The sequence below is a fragment of the Pagrus pagrus genome (assembly GCF_965226575.1).
Source record: "Pagrus pagrus genome assembly, chromosome: 7".
Classification (NCBI taxonomy): domain Eukaryota; kingdom Metazoa; phylum Chordata; class Actinopteri; order Spariformes; family Sparidae; genus Pagrus; species Pagrus pagrus.
Window position 1 is genome coordinate 20,064,379 of NC_140191.1, and position 18,545 is coordinate 20,082,923.

Sequence of the window (18,545 nt, forward strand, 5' to 3'; positions counted from 1 at the left end):
CCTTTTGGAAGCTTAAAACGCCACTGTGCAGCCAAGAAATAAATGCATTTATATAGACTCAGACAGAGAAAATCAATAAGATTATCTTAACCCTATGGTGACACATATTTGATATGTTTTCATGTTAAGCCTCAGTAAGGCTTAAGTCTACATCATGCATTCAAAATGTGTCTCAGCGGGAGAGTGACTGAGACGTGGGTGTCCCACACTGATGGTTATATGACCATATGACATAACATGTAGCTTAAAATGACTGATTCTTTAAAGGTGCACTATGCAGTTTGGGGAAGAAATTTTATCTTCATTGACTGATTTTTTATGCCTAAACACACTATGGTGTGTGGCGGACCCCGCCACCTTTCTAGCTTCAAACAGTGTTCTGGGACCTTATTTTCTTCTGAGAAAAGCTTGTTTATTCACTTATGGAAAAGATAAATATTTCTGAGTTTGCATTATTACCTCATTCATTTTGGAAATATTAAAATTCTGAGTTTGAATTTCTTCTCCAGAACCACATAGTGCCCCTTTAAACTATGTTGCACAGTTTGACACATGAGGGAGTAACCAGATGAAAAGCTAAATTTATCTGTTTAAACAGCCATGCAACATTGATTTGTTGCTTCAAGGGTTAAGAATCAAATGCATTATGCATAAGGTAAACCCTAATCCCCCTCACTGCAACCATAACCTCTTTATAACTGTATGAAAACCGCAAATAGTTTAGTGTGTCTTCCAGTAAACAGTTACGCAAACTGTAATCCCAACGACACTGAAGCCCATGAATTAAGCTGCACTTCAGATTATTTTTTGGTTTCTCTTAAAAAAAACCCACCAATATTACCCAAATTGTTAAATCCACTTGATTCTTCACAAGGATAAAACATCAAAATGAATAACAAGGTGTTTCTACTTTAATATTTTACAAAACAATCACTGTTAAAGGGATGATGCTGGAGAGAACGTCTGCTGAGGACATAAATATGCACTGCCTGCATCCTTTGTAACATCAGCCCCTGGATAATACCCACAGACTCATCTAAAGCCAAAAACATGAAAAGCTAACCTACTGACCAGATGAAACCTCGCAGCGGGGGGCCACTATTAACACATCTATGCATGTATGCACATGTAGTTTATCCATTCACCTAGAAGTCTTATTACACAGCCCATACGAGGTGATGGAGGTGCACGCTTTTACCACCATCTCCATCCCACGACAGCACTGTTTCATTACTAATGTGCTTCTTGAGTAGCCAATTATGTTGCCTGCTTAGGTTTGTCTAATTGCCTAAAATGTATTCCTGCTGAAGAATAAAATGCAGCCCATTTACATCATTAATAGAAGCTGCACACATACTAGGGTCACCTTAATTGGCTCAATGATAAGTGATAGGCGCAATAAAGGCTCGGAGAATACACAATTATCAGTTCAAAAGCTAAATCTTCGTGAGCTCCATCCCAAGAAGCTGATGTTGTATTTTATTTTATTCTATTCCATCCTAGCCTGTTGTGTGTGTGTGCTGTGCTGTGCTGTATGCTGGCTGTCTGGTGTTCAGACAGTCATGATTTCCCTTCCCCCTCTCCCAGACAGACCCTTATTGTGGGGGAAGGGCTGGTTTAGCAGCAGTCAGCCAAGGGCCCTCCAGCGTAGCTGACAAGCATGTCTGTCTGTCTACGGCATGTGCACGTCTGTGTGTGGATGTGTGCGTGTGGTTGAAGCACTATGCATAAAATTAAACCACATGACATGGGTATCCCCGCAGTCAGGCCAGACACTGTGTGTCTACCTCACACATCAACACATGTATCTCTTTTAAAAATTGTTGCTCCTTTAAAGGCGCACTATGTAGTTTTAGGGAGGGATTTGTAATCAGGAGAGAAAGATTTTCACTGACTGATTTTTTTTTCATGCCACCTGCCACCTCTAGCTTCAAACAGTGTTCTGGGGGCGTTATTCTCCTCTGAGAACAGCTTGTTTATTTAGTTATAGAAAAGATCTATATTTCTGAGTTTGTATTATTACCTCATTCATATTGTAAATATTAAAATTCTGAGTTTGAATTTCTTCTCGAACACCACAGAGTGCCCCTTTAACAATGCAACATCACCAACATCTCCTCTCCTCTCCATCACCATCACCATCACCATGCAATATAAACCAACAAGTATTCGTTGTGTCCGTCTTCCTTGAAGCAATGCTACACTATAGCACCATTCTGTTCTGTTGCATAACAGCTTAATTAGTTGTATGAAATTACAATGACTATCTGGAGCTAGTGTGTAGGGTATAAACACGAGTGGTTGTTTCACTTCACAGTGCTGTGCATTTTTTTAATGTTGTAATGGGATGCACAATTAGTATCTTTAAAATGTAAGCATGCACGTTTATGAAAAAACAAAACATAATTATTTCTGTACCATGTGAGCAGTTCATTACTTTGTGTATGGTATGTATCCAAATGCCTCCACCGTATCATTCAAATGAGCGCTCGTGTGCATGTCGTATTAGTTTAATTGTCTGTATGTAATGAGCAGGTAAGCAGCAAGACGTTTATGTGTTTCACGAAACTCTGACGTTCACTTTATTCACCATCCGCAATATTTTGTGCAGGAATTATCTCGGGTGTCGTGAGCTCTGATTCACAGAAGTATGATGACTTGATGATAAGTGCAAGACACAAAACAGACAACACTTCTGATTGTTTGTGTTTATGTTCAACATTCAGCTGCACTTCTGCTACATTTGCAGCTGTAGAGGGAACACAGTGGCTGTGCACTAGTGCAGTAATCCATATCTGATTTTGTGAAGCTGTTATAAGCCCTTGAATCATTACACCAACATGCAGATATGTGCATTTTATCAGAGCTTAATTGGCTGTGTGTCGCTACTGAATGTGAACACACTTATTTTTGCAGTCTTTGTGACACCAACAGTGTATATCACTTTATATCCTAACCCCCCGATGATAAATATGCATCATGCGAAGAGATCATATCTTCAATGTGTGTGTATAATTTTTGCAAATTTCCCCACAGCTCCACCACTTCTGTGCGTGTTAAGCTCCTGTAAGCTGTATGTAGCGTGTTCAGTGTGCAGTCTCATGCCTGCCTCAGCTGACTCCTCAGTGGGAGATATGCAGGCAGCAGCCAGGTCAGAGCAGAGCGGAGCAGAACGGGCTGACTGCTGGAGTCAGTGGCCCAGTAAAACCACAGCAGGGTGGATAAGAGCTCAGCCGGAGGGGGGTGAGAGAGGTATACTGTATCTCCATGTCTGCCTGTCTGTGTGTGTAGCTGCTCTGCGCTCAGAGTTGAGGGGGTGGATGGTGCAGTCGTGTTGGATATGACTCTTTCTCCCCTCTCGCTGTTGTCTGCATTTTTAAAAACTTCTTCTCCGCGTCCTTCTTTGTACTAACACCATGTGCTTCTGTTGTTTTTCCTCGCACACAGGTTTCCCTGTGAGCAGTGGCGTTCCATTTCATTATTTATTTCTATCTGCCTGGCATGTGAATGGAGGACGAAGTGGCTGTAGTGGTGTCTGTTATCTTTAGTTTTCTTGTCTCTACCTGACTGGCTCCATCTGTACATCTGAGATGTTCCCGTAGGCTTGCACGGACACAAACAGAAACATCACACCCGCTGGAGCACACAGACATGTTCTTGGCTGTTTGTCTGGATTGTTTTCAGGACACAGGTAGTTGTGGGTGAGAGTGGCACTTCCTGGTTTTTCCTGTCTGCTAAAAGATGGAAGAACTACCCGTCTGTCTGTCGGAAGCAAGAGCTGTATAACAGGCAGGGCCACACGGACTACATTTTTATCCACTTACGATGGAGCGTATTGCACAATAACCTCCGTCGCATGTCTTTGTATATGCACGTGTGTTGTTCGTCTGGTTAATTCATTTCCTTGGGGATGGAAGTATTACAATCTGGACAAAGAGGGGAGCCGCTGTTATGACGTCTTCCCTGACTCTGCTTGTCTCACTTATCTACTCTATTTTAAAGGGTACTCCTACAATCCCACATGTTAAAGTGTGTTTACAGGTCTTGGGGAGTACTACTGCATATGTCAAAAAAGTAGTTTAAAGCCTTTTGTGGCTCCAGAGGAAACTTCAGGTAATCTGATTATTGCCTCCAGTGATGTCACTCAGTGGCTAAGTTTCATTGTGGGTAATGTAGGCAGCAGGTTTTTAACATATCACCATGCACTGTCACTGAAAATATACTGTACGTCCTGCTTGTTGTACATAATTTTCAATATAAATCCTGCACACTGTAAACAGTGTATCGACATGTATACATGCATAATGCATAGAATCCATCCAACCCATACATGTTTACCCAGTATTTAGTCTTTATGTCTTTGCACTACCTCTATTGCTTCCACTTGTGCTCTCTACGACACACAGAACAGCTGACTTGCACAGACTCTTTGGTGTGTACTCTTTATGACCATTGGTGTTTTTAAATATAATGTATACACCTACTTTCTTTGCAGATGTTAGTGCACAGTCCTGTCTTCTACCATTCGCCATTCTTTATTCCTTACCTTAACTTATTTCTTTTTAATTTTTTGTTGTCCTTGTTCTTAGCTGTATGTCTTTAAGTCAGTGCAAGTACAATGTGAGCAATCTTAAAACCGGAGTCAAATTTCTTGAATGTGTGCACATACATACAGCCAAAAAAGCCGATTCAGATTCAGAACCAGAGCTATCCCCTTTTTTATTCCAAGCATTCTTCTTCCTTTTCAAAACTAGGTGCCTACATTACCCACAACGCAACATTGGGCAATTTATCAGCTTCCTCTGGAGCCACAAAAGGCTTTCCACTACTTTTTTTCTACATATACTCCTACACACTTGTAAAAATGGTGGCGTTACCCTTTAATTCTCCACTCCCTCACTCCCCTCCCAGCACGCACATAAAATACCCCCACCACTGCCGCCGCTGCCTCCAACACCAGTAGCATCCTGTGTCAGCGTATAGCTGGAAGTGATCCGGCTTAAAGGTAACGCACAGTGCTTAAAACCCACTGATGCATATGACAGTAGTGTGAGCACCTGTGCACAGAACTGACAGATTTTTCACACAAAAACCTAAAGATCCTTTCCTGTTGCCGTCAGTTTAACCAGATTTAAGGATGTGATCAGGTTTATGCTTGTTATTAGCAGCAGGTGTATGCAATTAGGAGTAAGTGTAATTAATAAACAGGGGTGATAATTAAAAGAGTGTGATAATGCAAGTCTGGTTTATGAAATTAACAAATTTGCACCATATGGATTTAAACAGCTGTATATAATCTAATTATAGGGGCACAACCAAGTAATTAAATAGTGAAAAACATTCCTGTTACATATACAAATATAATGAATTCTTCTGAATCTCACAGGCCTACACTGACTCCAAATGATGCTTTTCGGCTGAAGCGGGTTCCCCTCGTTGCAGCAGCTCTGCTCCCTCTCATTATTTATATTTACTGCTACTCTGTGCATTACAAAACAATGAGACCTTTTTTTCCCCCCTCTTCCTTTGTTCCCCTGCTGCTGCTGTCCAGACACAATGGTAGTCTCCAGGCGGTGCATCCAGGAAAGTTTTTGTCAGGCAGTCCATTCTGCAAATCTGCGCACAAACACTGAGAGAAAGGACAAGAAAAAGAAAGACAAGATGAAGTGAGGGGTGTTCAGTGGGACATGAGCGAGTGTTACTTTTAGCAGAGAGAGAGAGAGAGAGAGAGAGAGAGAGAGAGGAACAGTTGTCAAAGGGGGAGACCTGCAAGATGCTGGCGGGTGGCAAACAAAGAGGCGCGAGTGAGGAAGCACGATGGATAAAATGTTAAAAATAATCAATAAAATAAAATAAATTAAAAATAAGATGAACTAATATTTCACAAGAGATGGATTCACTGATTCATTAAAGGAGTGAAGAAACCCAGTAAGCTGCTAAAGTGAAGTTGGTGAGCTTAAATAAATAAATAAATCCAATCTTAAAGCAAACAATTAAGCACCGACCGTGCGCCCTGTTGGCCATCACACATATGTACAGTCCGTCTATACTGTTGTGTGCATAGTTGTTTGACTTTGAGAGGGCGGGACTCTTTGGAGAGCGAAATGAACTAGGCGCGGCCAAAAGGAGCCCCATCCATCTATCACACGTGTAGACAAAGGGGGACTCCACAACACAAAGCTAGATGTGCCCTCTCAAACTTTTATCCACGACGCACGGCGACGCGCGCCCAGCAAAACCACCCGCAGGTGAGTTGTCCACTGCCTTCGCTCGCACCCCCGGGGCGATTTTCGAATTTATTTCCAGTGAAAAGTTGCTGCTGTAGTTGGTGCGTCAGCGCTCAAACTTGAGCACAAAGCAGGAGAGAGAGGCAGAGAGACATAGAGACAGAGAGGCAGCGCGGAGAGAGAGAGCGAGAGGAGCGGTCCCCTTTTCCTTTGTCTGATGCGGGGCGCTTTGAGGAGAGAACTTGAGGGGATGCTCAGACACGCATCTTCATAACGCTCAATAATACTCAACATGTGTTACTTAGAATTGAATTGCCAGTGAGCTTCAGTGGAGGTGAGATGGAGTTGGTGCCGCTGCCGAATCTTTGTCTCTTGGGGATGTTGCGACGCACAAGACAAAGCAACTGCCTGTCAGAAGTTTGCGGAGGGAAGGAGCTTTTTTACGCACGCTGGAAAACAGACAAAGTGACAAGTATTAGTTCATAAATAGTTTCTAAATAGTTGTTTCCCCCGTGCAGCAGTTTTATGAAAGTGGTGTCCGCGGTCTTGTGAAGTTATCAGTGCACTGTGGGAATTCAGAACAATGCAATCAGGTGTAAAGTCTCTAAGAAACAAAACAGTGACACAGGATTAAACTTGTTGCACGAGTGAGGAATAATGTTTGGAGGCACAGAGATGCACGTAAAATGGGTTCGTCTCGAAAACCACTCAGAAACTTGTTGTAGCTTCTTGGAAACAGAGCAACAGGTATAAGTCGCTGCAGCTTCTTTGTTACAGTAAAGGCTCCTTTGTTCTCAGTCCATACAAAGAAAGCCAGCAGAAAGGAGCGCAAATCCACAAGGAAGCAACTTTTTTGAGCGCTTAGAATGATTTTCACCAGATGAAAAAATATTTTGAACTTAGTTGTTTAATCTTCAAAGTGGCGAATAAGCTTTTATTTCGCCTTTTTCTTTCAAATAAAGAAAGCCCGCCGGATCATTTCTGCATAAATAGTTACTAACTTGGAGTTCATGAGAGAGTTTCACCTTGATTTTTATGAAGTGTTTAAAATATATATATATAAAAAAAGTAGTTTACACGATTTTTAAAAACTTTATTCATCATGTGAAGGTGTGGCCAAACAACTTGTTTGAATTTGCTGCATTCCATTGTACAGTGGCCCTTCCCTTACTTTTTATTATGGGCAAACGACACAGAAGAGAATTTGCACTTCAACATTAATTTGAGTCATAAAACAAAATGAGTTTTGTCTTCTGTGAAATATTTTTGTTTTGCATAGTTTTCTTTTTAAAAAACTTTTTCAACTAATTCAACTCACAACAACTTTTACACAGCCTTACATATAACTAAAGTTAAGATCTAATTGATCATATATTTCTTTTTCTTCTTTTATTTATATTATTTTACCGATTGAAGCAAAACTCACATTTATTGCACTGACGTAACATTTTAACTACACTGCCTTTAATCTATGTTCTCTTTATTTCCAGTGGCTTCTGTCCTTAGGCGGATTTTAACACCAGATTAACCAGCAAAGCGTTTTCTCCTGTGGGAGGTTAAGGAAGTAAAAAATATGTGGATATCACGCCGAAGATGTACAGAGTCACCTATCAAGCGGCTTTTGGGACGCGGAGGAGGATTAAGAGACTCTGCAGTTTTCTTTTGGAGAAGGTGAAGACTCATCTGAGAAGGATTTAAACTACAGCAGCAGCAGCAGTGCCAGGCGGGTTGCGTTTTAGGCACTCTTGGAAATCTAACACTCATGGAGACACTTGGAGGATTATAAAAATGTGCAGTGTGTCTCTCCACGAGACACGTCCCGGCCCAAAGTCACTGGGATTGCAGGATATTGCATTTATGATCCTCCTCGGCCCTCTGCATGGGTAGGTGATATTACTTTGTATGGGGATGTGGAACTTGTCCAGCCTCTTGTTTGTTGGGCTGTCTTGCGGGCTTGGAGGCAAAAAACCCTCAAAACACACACCAACCCCATTCTTTTCCCAATACCAGTTGAACTTTGGCACAGGCAGTGTTGCCTCTATGCAGGAGCATTTGAGCGTGGCTATTTACGGTGCACTCGTCTTATTTGGGGCAAAAAGTGCAAACAAAAATCAGGATGAATTGGTACAAATTTATTTTGAGTCACATCTTTTCAAAAAATCAACACCCTGGAGCATTCTCAAAATTATTTTCCCTCTAAGTTGTGGTAGTTTTGAGACAACTGTAATTTGGTTATGTCATTCACCAGCTTGTTATGTCATGTCTCCACAGAAAATATGCAGTGTGGGAGGACAACTGGGGACTTTTAAAATGTTTTTAGAGACAGAAACTGAGCTTTACAGCTTTGTTTTTTTAATAGAGACACTGTGACTTTCAGGGTTGACTTTTCACACTTGCATACACTTTTACACACAATTAGAGACCAGCCCAGTTCAGATATAATGTTGGCAGTTAACGTTAACATGCAAACCACAGATACGTCCATGGTTGGCATTTGTACCAAACGCTGCACATCACCTTCACATTTTATGCTTATTAGCTGAGTTTCACCTCAGGAGGTGGAGGGGACAGTGGCGTCGTTATTACAAGCCACAAGAGTGCCAAACGGCCGACCGCAGATCGACTCTGTGGCGAGATTCCTAGCTGTTTCTGTGGCAACAAAAGTGGGTATTTTTTTAAGCAGACCTGGGGACATTTCCAGTTGTTCTTGTGGTGACCAAAACGACTATTTTAAGCCAAACCGTGATGTTTTCCTAACCCTAACCAAGTGTTTGTTGTGTCAAACACTAAGCAGACTGAAGCACAGCGTTGTCATGAGAGAGAAATGGAAAATTAAACCTAGACGAACGTAAACTAGCAACATACAGAAACGTTAATCCCGAATGTATCTGTGGTTTTGCAGAAATGTACTTAGCTCATATTTATTCTGGCAGTTGGGTTGTTAGAGACACATTTGGCTAACAAAGTGCCTCCGGTGCCTGGTAAACATGGACAAATTGTCAAAGTTTTTGGCACTGCATGGCCAACAGCCAATTCACTGCACATATAACTATTCAATAATTAAGTGTTGACAATAAATAATAGATCAAATGCGTATTTCTTAATAAGCTAAGTACAACTCTACCTCATAATCTTTTAATTAACGACAAGATCGCATTCATTTTCCTGACTGTTCAGATATTTTACGCAACTTCACTGTTATCTGCAAAGTTTCTGTCATCATAGACTGCAGTCTAATTTGTTCTTAATCAGTCACTTTGTGCAACATTTCTTCTTTAGATGATGATGTCAGTGTTTGATGAGCTGCAGTTTTGGCAAATTGTCATATGATCTGCGGTGGAGCGATTCTTGCTTAGTGGTCCTTTAGTTCACTGAGGAGCCAGAACAGAAGAGAGGGAGCTTTAAAATAAAGAGGGTACGTGTGTATTATGCCTGTTTTAATGCAGCAGTTAATTGAGATGAGCCAATTAAATCTCAGAGGTGAAAAAAAAGTCACTAGGGATGCAAGCAGCACTCCCAACCTGCGCTTTTACTATATGTGAGTGTGAGGGAGAGAGAGAGATCAAGACTCGCTCCTTATCAATGATGTCATTGAGAGCCAATGGGAGCATGCGGTGGTACTTCACAGCATCCAGAGCTCCGCCTCCAGCCTCTGTGCATGGCAGCCCACATGGTCCTGCAGCATCACATTTTCACCACGCGCCTCACTCTGCTGCAGAGAGAGGCAGAAACACAGAGATGTTGCTCTTGGCTGTTGTGCGCTGATGTTAATCCAGCATGTCCGCACAGAAATGGCTCGTAAGCATATGCAAGGGGCAAGTTGAGTGAGGAGCGATGACGTTTTTGTTGTTGTTTACGTCAACGATTAGCCAAAATGCATCAGCCTGAGATGCAATTGATTTGAATGACAAACTGTAAGCTCAGCCAACTGATGGAGATGCTCTCTTTTCTAAATGTGGCAGGAAATTATCATTTTTATCACCTAAATTGGAGAAAGTAAATGATAAAAGATGACCTCAATAATTTACCCTTATTCAGCTCAAAACATCAAATGCAGAATTCAAGGAATTCAAGGCTACCTGACCGTATGTGTGTCAGCTTCACAACAGTTTATCTGCACTTGTTACAGGTCGAGCTTTAAGAGTCAGGGGAAAAAAAGAAAAAAAAATGGCATTTACCCGCCTCCTGCTGCTTTTGTGGAGTGGGCTCAGGTCACACAGCCTTTAAATGACTGGATCAGCGGGAATGTGGGTCAGTCAACACTGTGACACACAGGTGGGACAGATATAGGTCAGTGGGAGAGTATGGGTGTTGATGAGTCATGCATCTACAGTAAGCAGAGATAGAGGATGCAAGAGAGAGAGAGAGATGGGCTGTTCATGTGTATGCAGTGTATGTCATGTTGACCGTCCACTAGACACTCGAGGATCCTTACCTTAATTCCTGCTTGAGCAGCACTTGAATTTCACCCTTTTTTGCTCCAGCACTGTGCACGTAATTGTGCATGCCCTCCTATTTACCTGTGATACTCCGGATTACTCGTGTGCAGATTGAGTCCAGTACCCAGTTAATGAACTTGTGAGTTAAACAGAAACATCAGGTTTAGCATAACTAATCGTTGTGACTGGCCCAGCACTGAGCTCTTAATAGGCATTGCGCAGGCATGGTTTCCGCTACAATACAGCATGCTCCACTGTGTGTAGCTTAATTACATTGCTTATCTGTAATGCTATTATCAAGTACAGTGCAGTTTTCATAACATCGGCCATTTGGTGGACGCGTCGTGAGAGAATGCATTTTGCATAGACATCCCAGTGGGAGTTGAGCTTCTAAACCTAATCCACTGAGTTACATGGGACAACATTAGCACTGCAGCAATCTGTGGCATCTTCCAGCTCTGAAGTCTCAATATCCCTCTAAGCTGGAATGCTCATTAAAAATGGGCAATGGTTTCACACCATCTCTTTCTCTGCAGCATATGCAACTAAATCTGTGTCACCATAATCTCTCATCCATCTGTATTTGCTATTTCACTAATATAAAGTGCTTCATTCTGTTACTGGTAAGGACCATTTCAAAGCACATACGCAGTACATTGACACCAATCCTACAGACGTATTTTAGTCTGCTGCTGTTATTCTTTTCATCTTATCCTTGGCATGTCCATGAGCTGGTCCGATGATATGCAGAGTGGAATAAGAGTGGAATGCAACATTAGGCCTAGAATAACTAATCACTACCATAAGCCTAATTCTCTCAGACATCCTTTGGTCAGCCTCAGGAAAGCTATCAGGTTTAGTTTTGCCACCCATTGCATGCAGCTTGGGGGCAACACAGCATGTAGTCCCCTCATAGAAATCACGACAATACATTTATGCATACACAATATATATTATCTGGTTCATTAAACAACAAAATGACGAAACATACCAGTTACTGTAAAGGTCATATAGATAACATTTTTATGTGGTCAGGTCATTTTTTGAAAAATAATACATCTACAGAGCTTGTGGAAAGGTGCAGAATAAAAGTATCTCTTTTCCTTAAAAACATTATTGTTATTGTGAGTTAATAACGTTAAACATTTTGTTTGGTCAAAAATGATTGTTTTGTTTATCTCTGTGTAAGACTTCTGAAAGTTGGTTCCAGCTTAGAACAAGGTTCTACAGTCAATAGTACAACAGCGTGCAACACGTGGTATCTGTGTTTCGTCAGGATCAAGATTCTTGGTAGTCGCCAGTTTGCGGAAATGTTTTTAAAAATGGCTAGCTAATGCTTAAGTTAGCTAGTGTTAGAAACTCCAATCTAGTGTATATAGCATATCAATTACATTGTACTCTATGTATTTATTTGAGTATATTTTATTGGATTATATTTTTCTGTTAGACAATTCATACCTTGCCCTTTTTTGTATTGTTTGCACACTGTTTGTCCTCGTGCCAAATTGAATTTCTCCGACGGCAAAACAACATAGGTACATCTTATCTTATCTTAAACATTAATGTTAGCAAGCTAGCATTAGTAACATTAGCTTGAGGGGGGCAGATGATTTGAACAACAGCGGTGTTGTAACGTGAATGCAACTGAAGGGAATGGAACATTTAGCGGCTGAATGTTATCAACACCTTTAAGGTCCAATCTGTTTTTTGCAGCAGCTGATACTTACAGATGAAACACTGTTGACCCACTCCTGTGTATGTTTACACTGCGGTGCTGTATTGAATTCATACTACTTTTGCACGGTGAGATGTAATGTTTGATGATCTGATACAAGCACTGACAGATGGACAGAAACATTTCGAGCTGGATCTTCAAAGTGGAGCAGCCGTTCAAACAGATTTTGTATGTGTTATGTACGATGTGCCTTGACAAAAAAAATAAAAAAAGATAAATATGAGTATGTACTCAAAAGTGGCTGCAATAAAAAGGTTGTTTCCCTACTAGCTGAATTTGGGTTGATGTTCCCTTTGTGCATATCATTGAGTCATGCAGGACACTTCACTATACAGTATAGTAAATTACAGTGCAGTAAAACATTAGGGCGACCATTACTAATCATGACGACAGTCCTAATTCTCCAAGCTACAGGCATTCTGTGGTCATCCTGTTGCAAACTATCAGAGCTTAGTTTTCCCACTCACTGCCTGTAGCCGCGAGATAAGTTAACGTGCTCTGCTGGCATGCTAATACATACCCGCACTGGGGGACAGGAATAAATTATTTCTTTATGACTGCGCACAAGGCAGAGCATTTGAAGGAGGGAAGGGGGTGAGATAGAGAGGGAACATAGGGAGATGAAGCAAGGGAAAGATGCATGGGGGTAAATGATGGGCTGGGAAGAGAGGAAGGAGGGAAAGAGGGAAGAGGGAAAGCGAGGAAGACAGATGAAAAGAATAAGACAGATAGTGAGCTTTATAGTGTGTTTATAGCTGTCTCTCTTCAGTTTATAGTATTTCCCTCACCATGACGGAGCGTGGAGGTTGTTTTTATTTCTGACTGTGACTGAGAAAACATAGTCCCGCAGAGCTTCCTTATTCGTCACAGCCACCAACACTGGTAACTGGAAGGTGACATTTGAATGAGCTATGGCTCGTGAACGGCACAAGGTTGTCTTTGGCAAATAAAAGCTGCACAGATTTATTCTACTGCTTTGACCTGGAAACCATTGAGCTCGCATCCACTACCATCTGACCTTTTGAGGGATTTGCCCTAGTTTGAAATACCCAAATCATGCAAAGAGACGTAGCTGGCGGACACTGAAATCCAGCTGAAAAAAGCGGTGTTATAGATGTCTAAGAGAAGGTGAGGACTTGTCTTTTGTGATGTAGATTTAGTTATTTATGTTCTGGTTTAAATGTTAATGCCTTTCTTTGTGCCACATTGGGTGCTTATACTCCTCTGCCTGCTGCACATTTGCCCTGCGGGCTCTTAGGGAAGTCAAAACTGAACCGCAGACAATAGCATGACAAATCAGTCGGAAAACACATAAAGGTAAGCGCCAAATCAAAATTCACTGGATGAGAGCTCACATGGCGTGTTGCGCAGCAGGTCTAACTGCCCCTGAAGATATTGCTTTTGGCTCTTCCTTCGTCCTCGCCCAGGTATAGATACGGGGACACAATTTCCAGTAAGAGCTTTAGCCGGTTGTCTGTCTGTCTATTACAGGTCAACTTATTACCTCCATAAATGCACAGCGTGTAGCTGTCTGGGGATGGACTGATAATCCCCCTAAAGACTGGGGTTTTATCAAAGCTAAATCTGCTACAAACACACACACACACACACACACACACACACACACACACACACACACACACACACACACGGACATACATCAGGAATACCCACATGGGAGCACACAATCACACTTATGAAGACAGACTCGCCTGGCAGACAGACAGACACACATGTAAAGACCAGGATTTTATCACAGACAAATCTGTTATTGTCTGGTAGTTAGGAGATTAAGAGTAGTGATTTTATAGACACAAACACACACACCCTGTGTCATTAGAGGATGAACACTGGCTTGCATACTGAAGGCACAGTGCAGTTCACTCACGGTGATGTCAGTGTTGGTGAGCTTTACTGTGGTTTAATACCATGATAAGGATTCAATAAATCATTTTGGTGACAGCTTTTATTGTATGTACTTATTTCGGGCACCTTCTGGGCCGTTATTGTGCTGGCTTTTATTCCCTGCCTTTATTATTTTGATTACGAACCCAGTATCGGAAATGCTTTCAGTGCTGCCTAAAATGCTGGATTGGGAATCAGTGTGTCCACAAGTCCATGCGCCGATCCGATACCACATCATTTAATTTATCAGAAACCTACTTCCCAGGAGCATCCTGTACACCATATGCAGCTAAAAGATTTGTTACTGCGCTTACCCGCAGGTATCAGATTGGTACATGGTATTGGCCGATACTCAGAATTCAGGTTGGGAAGGAGAGAATGGTTTGGAATGGAATTTATGGATGCTGTATGTGGCGATCTATCTTTATTTTGTTCATCTGTAATGGTGCTCTTTGACTGAACTCATTCTATGTTTGTACAGCCAAGAGGTGTAAGCAGTGGTTTTTTGTACGAGCTGCTCCTGCTGCTTTATATGCCAACACTTACACATTTCTTATTTCCTGATTACCAGTCTTTGTAAAAGATTTCCATAAGTCATACAGCCAAATATCAATTTGGTCAACCTGTGGCAAAACTTCCAAACATCAATTTTGTGAACAAAAACATTCCTGCCTTTCGCTGGCCTTGCAAAGCAGGACTACCACAATCTCAGTTTTCATGAGATTTAGGTCGAAGGGTAAGTAAGACCCAGTGAGTAATGCGTTGATCCAGTTGGAGAAAAGAAAATGTTGTGTCAGAGCAGAGGAAAGACTTCACGCACAGTATTGTATAGCCTAATTGAACTGATGTCTGTCTCAAGCAAATTGATCTTTAGCCGTGTCAGAGCACAATGAGTGAAGAGAAGCTAGCCCTCGAGACAACCTTACAGAGAGCAAAATCACCAATGATGGAGACCTCCAACACTGAAAACTGCAATGGGTTGGTCACCCAAGTTGGAAAGTCGGACAAGATCCACGATGCCCTACTCCCCCTGCCTCCTTTATAGCCCTAATCTGATCAACAGCTGCTTGTACATTTCACAGACTTGCAATGCAAACAACTGCTTGCTGCTGATGCCCATGTTTTCCAGAGAAAACTCATTGGGACTTATTTGGAAGGTGGGACTACTGACCCAGAAATATTGACTTCGGACTTGCGATGGATTGTAGCATAAGGCCAAAGAATTGTAAATGGCTGGACTTTCCTCTGTGCTGTGCTCAGTCTTATGTGGGAGTACTTGACCTGGCTGTGTCACTGCTTTTTTCTCCATACACAGTTGACCCTCTGACCTTTTTGTACCAAGAACAACATCTTTGAGCAAACATTGCGATATGTTCAGCCTCCCAGAGTGGGAGGATAAGGATAACTGCTCATGGCTCAGGGTTTGTTGTGTCTGGTTGACCCTCCCTCTGCTTCACACCAAAACTTGTGGCTCCACTCCTTTCTTTCCCACTGGAGCAGGACAGGATGTAGGTGTGTGGGAGGTGGTGCAGCTGATGATCGCATGTTGACCTGCATCTATAGTACCACTTCCGGTTTTTGTTTAGCTGAAATTCATGCTGTGGTGTCTGCACGATCAACCCAATCGCCAGAATAAATGTTGGGAAAGTACCTTTCTGCAAACCATGGATGTGTTGAAACTATGTTTCTTTATGTTCTAAATGTATGCTCTGGTTAGGTTTAGCTACAAGGGCTGGGTTAGGATTAGGGTTAGGCTTAGGAAAAGATCATATTTGATTTACCTGGTTGTGACGCCACAAACATGGTCGGAAATTCTCCCAATGGATCATGAAAAGTATCCGGTTTTGTTTCCACTAACAAGCTTCATGCTCATGTTGGAACACAGTCTCTGACGGTGGTCTCTCTCTTGGCAGCCAACTCGCTATGGTGCCATGCATGTTCATATCACTACGATGATGAAAATACAATTTGTAAGTGAGCAATCATGCCCACTCACATACATAGGTACTCATCATTTTACTGCGTTGTTGCTTTTCTTTTGGACCATTGCAGCTAGTGGGGGCTGCTTACATCATGCCCTGACCAGTACTGTTATGGATGTCCTTCGCCAGCTGTGGGGCAGTTTCATAATAGGAACTGTAGTTGACCTTGGTCAGCAGGCAGCTAAAGCTTGCCTTTGCGACTGGATATTTATGCTTTTACTTGAGCAATGTTTCCACTCTAACTCACAGCAGTGCAGTTCATCTTTCCTGGTTATGTATATTTTTTGGAAAGCGAGCGCTGTGATGAGACAAGACAGGAGGGGGCTGCTTTCCTCCTCCTTTTTTACTTGTAAACAAATCTATGTTGTGTCACCTTTCCCCATTTCCTTCTACAAAATCATCCTGTCAGCCAGAAAGTAACGTTCCTCCGCATACCTCCCTCAACTGTCAGTCACAACCCAGTTGAGCACAAACTGAAGCCTCTGCCAGCCATAAAGCGAAAGGAAAATGAAAGCCTCCAGTTCTGTTTGTAACTGGCATCCTCTGATTTCCTGAGAACGTGTAATATTTTGACAGTAATTATTTAAAAATATTTGCCTTGCAAAACAAAAAAAGATCACGGCAAAGCAGCAAATATTTCATAAAAGGGATGAAAGCGCTGGAGAATGGCTGAGAATCTACAGTGATGTAAAACCATTAGGGAATGCAATAAATGAGCTCAAACTCCAATCCTGCTGCCCTGGAAGTGTCACTTTAGAAATTGTTACTGCCTTCTCCTCCTTTATTTAGACGATACAATACAATTCCATATTTTTTTGTCCTTATTTATTTATTGATGTCAAGCATAGTGAATTCCCTTTTCCCTCGAACAGCTCGTTCTCTTCTTGGAAACTTCAGATTCAAAACTCATAATGAAACAGGTGTTTAAAGCTGATATTGTGCGGTCCTACTAGCGTAATGCTAATCCACAGTAATGTGGCTATTTGAGAGCTTAGAGCTATTTTCATGGAGGTATAGCAATGAGCCGTAATCTGTTTCAGATATAGCTGACAGATTATAGTGAGGTGACATATCAGTATTAAACAGGAAGTGACTTGAATACCTAAAATAATATCTTTGTGTGTACTTACGTGATACTACATGATGCTATATGCTTGCCACGGTTGGGGCAGTGATAGTTGAGCAGGATAATCCAAAATATTATCTTGTATCATATCGTTTTTTTTTTTTAGCAACACCTTGTCAGGACTGTGTACTACGGTTGTCTAGCACTGAATCAGATCTGTTTTGATGGAGATATCTTTGAGCTTAGCTGGATATGGTGTGATAAATCAGATTATGTCCTGTAACACTAGCTGAGATATCAGACTTTAAACTGTCCCAGTCTCTGCCTTTGTGGGTATAACACACAGCCTTTCTTCCATTGTGAATGCATACAGACAACACTGCATTCAGAGATTTTTCACACCAAGGATACAGAGTGGGATGAAGATCTCTGCATCCTCCCGCTCATTGCTGTAACTGGAGAGATAGTATATCACATGAAGACAGCTTTAGTAAAAGATCCCAGTCTGAAACTCTAGTTCTGACATTTTTCTTCTGTCGTATTACATTTCTGAGATCTTGATACAGACACCAGTATCTGGCAGCTGCTGTTTAGACAAGTTGTATGTTCTATGTGGTAAAATATTTTTTAAACGTACTTCAGTGTATAAAATAGACCAATGCTTTGTGCTGCAATGTGTATGTTGTTTTGTAGTTTGGAAAGGTTAAGTTGCTTCAAAACATACCTTTAAATATGTGCAATATGTAAGAATTTCATTAGGAACATTAAAAACTAAAAATATAATTGCAGAGATGTATTATGTAGTTGGCACGTTAACCTGCTAGCCCCATGCTAGCTGTCTTAACATCGACACTACCCCCGGTGCCTCGGGCTAACATTCCGGATCACTTGCTGCATGGCTAATTGAGCTAATTACTTAAAAGCAGCTACAGTTAGCAGCAGTTAGCGGTTACACTGGTAGTATGCAGCCCCCTATTTTTTTTGATTATGAATTCGACATGGCCAATTCTTACATATTGCGTCTTTAAAGAGTTTTATTAAATATGAATAAATCAACTGAGGCTCAACTGTGTCACAGAACACCTGATTTATGTATGCATTTGTCCACAAACATCTTTATTCCCATCTCTCTACCCGCTCGTTCATCCATCTGTCCATCCATCCATTTATTTTGCTGTATGATGGTGTCAT

At 41.6% G+C, this 18,545-nt stretch overlaps 1 protein-coding gene across 1 annotated transcript in view; it reads left to right on the plus strand.

The window, feature by feature from the left end:
• The first annotated feature begins 6,162 nt into the window (after window positions 1-6,162).
• The window catches only part of LOC311259281 (uncharacterized protein), a 114,386-nt gene continuing 102,003 nt past the window's right edge, over window positions 6,163-18,545 (plus strand). Inside the window, exons 1-2 of the mRNA XM_084356335.1 lie at window positions 6,163-6,248; window positions 7,718-8,110. Coding sequence (XP_084212461.1) covers window positions 8,016-8,110 — 95 coding nt within the window. The 5' untranslated portion in view covers window positions 6,163-6,248; window positions 7,718-8,015. The remainder of the gene's footprint in view (window positions 6,249-7,717; window positions 8,111-18,545) is intronic.